General features: G+C 37.8%; 1 protein-coding gene across 1 annotated transcript; it reads right to left on the reverse strand.

The window, feature by feature from the left end:
• Nucleotides 1-260: 260 nt before the first annotated feature.
• Nucleotides 261-1765, reverse strand: LOC107863376 (probable leucine-rich repeat receptor-like protein kinase At1g35710). The gene is made up of 3 exons (XM_047413502.1): nucleotides 1501-1765; nucleotides 864-1250; nucleotides 261-484 (listed from the first exon to the last, which is right to left on the reverse strand). Exons 1-3 carry the CDS (start codon nucleotides 1763-1765, stop codon nucleotides 261-263), a joined length of 876 nt encoding a protein of 291 aa, XP_047269458.1.
• Between the last annotated feature and the right edge of the window lie 274 nt (nucleotides 1766-2039).

Raw genomic sequence — 2039 nt, forward strand, 5'->3', positions numbered from 1 at the left:
AGTAGACGGAAACAGAAGAGAGTTCTTGCACCAAGGATTGAATGTCCCTATTCAAATGATTAATTCGAGTGCCACTAACCTTGTCAAACCTTTCCTTAAAGGTTTCCCACACTTGTTGAGCATCAGCTGAATAAACAATACCTTTGCGCAATTCTTGCACTACTGAGTTCATAATCCATGATTTTACGATAGCGTTGCACCTCTCCCATTGACGTAATCGATAAATGTCATTTTCATAATTACTTGGACTACAGGAACCATCAACGAAACCGATTTTGTTCTTCACCAACAAGGAGAGATGCATTGCTCCACTCAGAGTAATTCTCTGTTCCCATCAACAATTGAGGAACTAGGGCTAAACCTGGAGTATCAGAAGGATGTGCATACAGAGGATCATTAGAATTCATTTCCTGATAGTTTGCATGAGAAAATCCATCCGCATTTGAGGTCGAGTTATTTGCCGTTGATGAACTCTCCATTGCAGCTGACAGAGGAATTTTCACAAACAGAAGAGAAACGAAAAAAAAAAAGAGAATTGGATTGCAGTTACTCCTGCTTTGATACCATGTTAAACCGAAGAAAGTAGAGGAAAATAATCCACCATTAATGGAGAATCTCGAGGAGGAGAATAGTTACAGAGAGAATTTTATAAAGAGGAGTAGAGAGAGAAAAATTTTGTTTTGTATTACTTGAGAGAGAGTTCTCTAATGCTGATACATGTCTATTTATACAACTCATTCACTAGCTGAAAATATCTTGTAACTAACTACCTCTAACTACCTAGTTGTTGTTCTAGAATAATCAAGAAGCGTACATGCATAAATACCACTAAGTAAAATTATCTACAATCATCTACTTTGTACTTAGACTTTGCAGCTCAACATTATAACTCAAATCAAGTACATCAAGCTGAGTCATCCTCCCTATCTCCTTTGGAATGTTTTGGCCAAATTTGTTATTGCTCAGGTTCAACTGAAACAAGTGCACGAAATCTCCTATACATGTTGGGATCGATCCATTCAATCTGTTATCAGATAGATCAAGGGACTCTAATTTTGCCAGTGATACAAATTTGCCAGGTATATTGCCTGAAATACTGTTGTTTTGCACCAAAAGCCTAATCGGAGAGGTTAATTTTCCAAATTCCTTTGGAATCTGCCCGATCAAATGATTTGATGAAAGATCAAGTCCTAGAAGCCCTTTGACATTTCCAATCTCTGGTGGTATGCTACCTCCAATTCTATTTCTCGCTATTCACAAATCAGTTAATTTGTTGCATTTTCCCAATTCACTAGGAATGGGACCAGAAAATTTATTAGAATAAAGGTACAATAGCTTGAGCTCGGTTAAGTCACCGAGAGTAATTGGAATTGAACCACTAAACTGATTTTAAGACGATAACAAATCGGTGAGGTGTTTTCAAATTCCCCAACTCACTAGGAATGGGACTAGAAAGTTGATTAAAATAAAGGGGCAATATCTTGAGCTCAGTTAAGTCACCTAGAGTAATTGGAATTGAACCACTAAGCTGATTAGCGGACAATTCCAAATCAATGAGGTTTTTCAGATTCTCCAACTCACTAGGAATAGGACCAAAAAGTTGATTAGAATAAAGGTACAATATCTTGAGCTCGGGTAAGCCACCTAGAGTAATTGGGATTGAACCACTAAGCTGATTAACGGACAATTCCAAATTGGTGAGGTGTTTTAAATTCCCCAACTCACTAGGAATGGGACCATAAAGATTGTTCAAAGCAAGGTACATAATTTTAAGCTCGGTAAGTCACCTAGAGTAATTGGAATTGAACCACTAAGCTGATTATAAGACAATCTCAAATCGGTGAGGTTTCTCAAATTCCCCAACTCACTAGGAATGGGACCAGAAAGATTGTTGAATTGAAGGTACAAAATATTAGGCGCAGTTAAGTCATTGAGAGTAATTGGAATTGAATCACTCAGCTGATTAGTGGACTGTAACACCCCGCATTTCGGGCGAGAATAAAAACCATGATTTCGATGCGTTGATAATCCCGAAGTCA

This window comes from Capsicum annuum, chromosome 1 (genome assembly GCF_002878395.1).
Source record: "Capsicum annuum cultivar UCD-10X-F1 chromosome 1, UCD10Xv1.1, whole genome shotgun sequence".
In the NCBI taxonomy this organism is placed as follows: domain Eukaryota; kingdom Viridiplantae; phylum Streptophyta; class Magnoliopsida; order Solanales; family Solanaceae; genus Capsicum; species Capsicum annuum.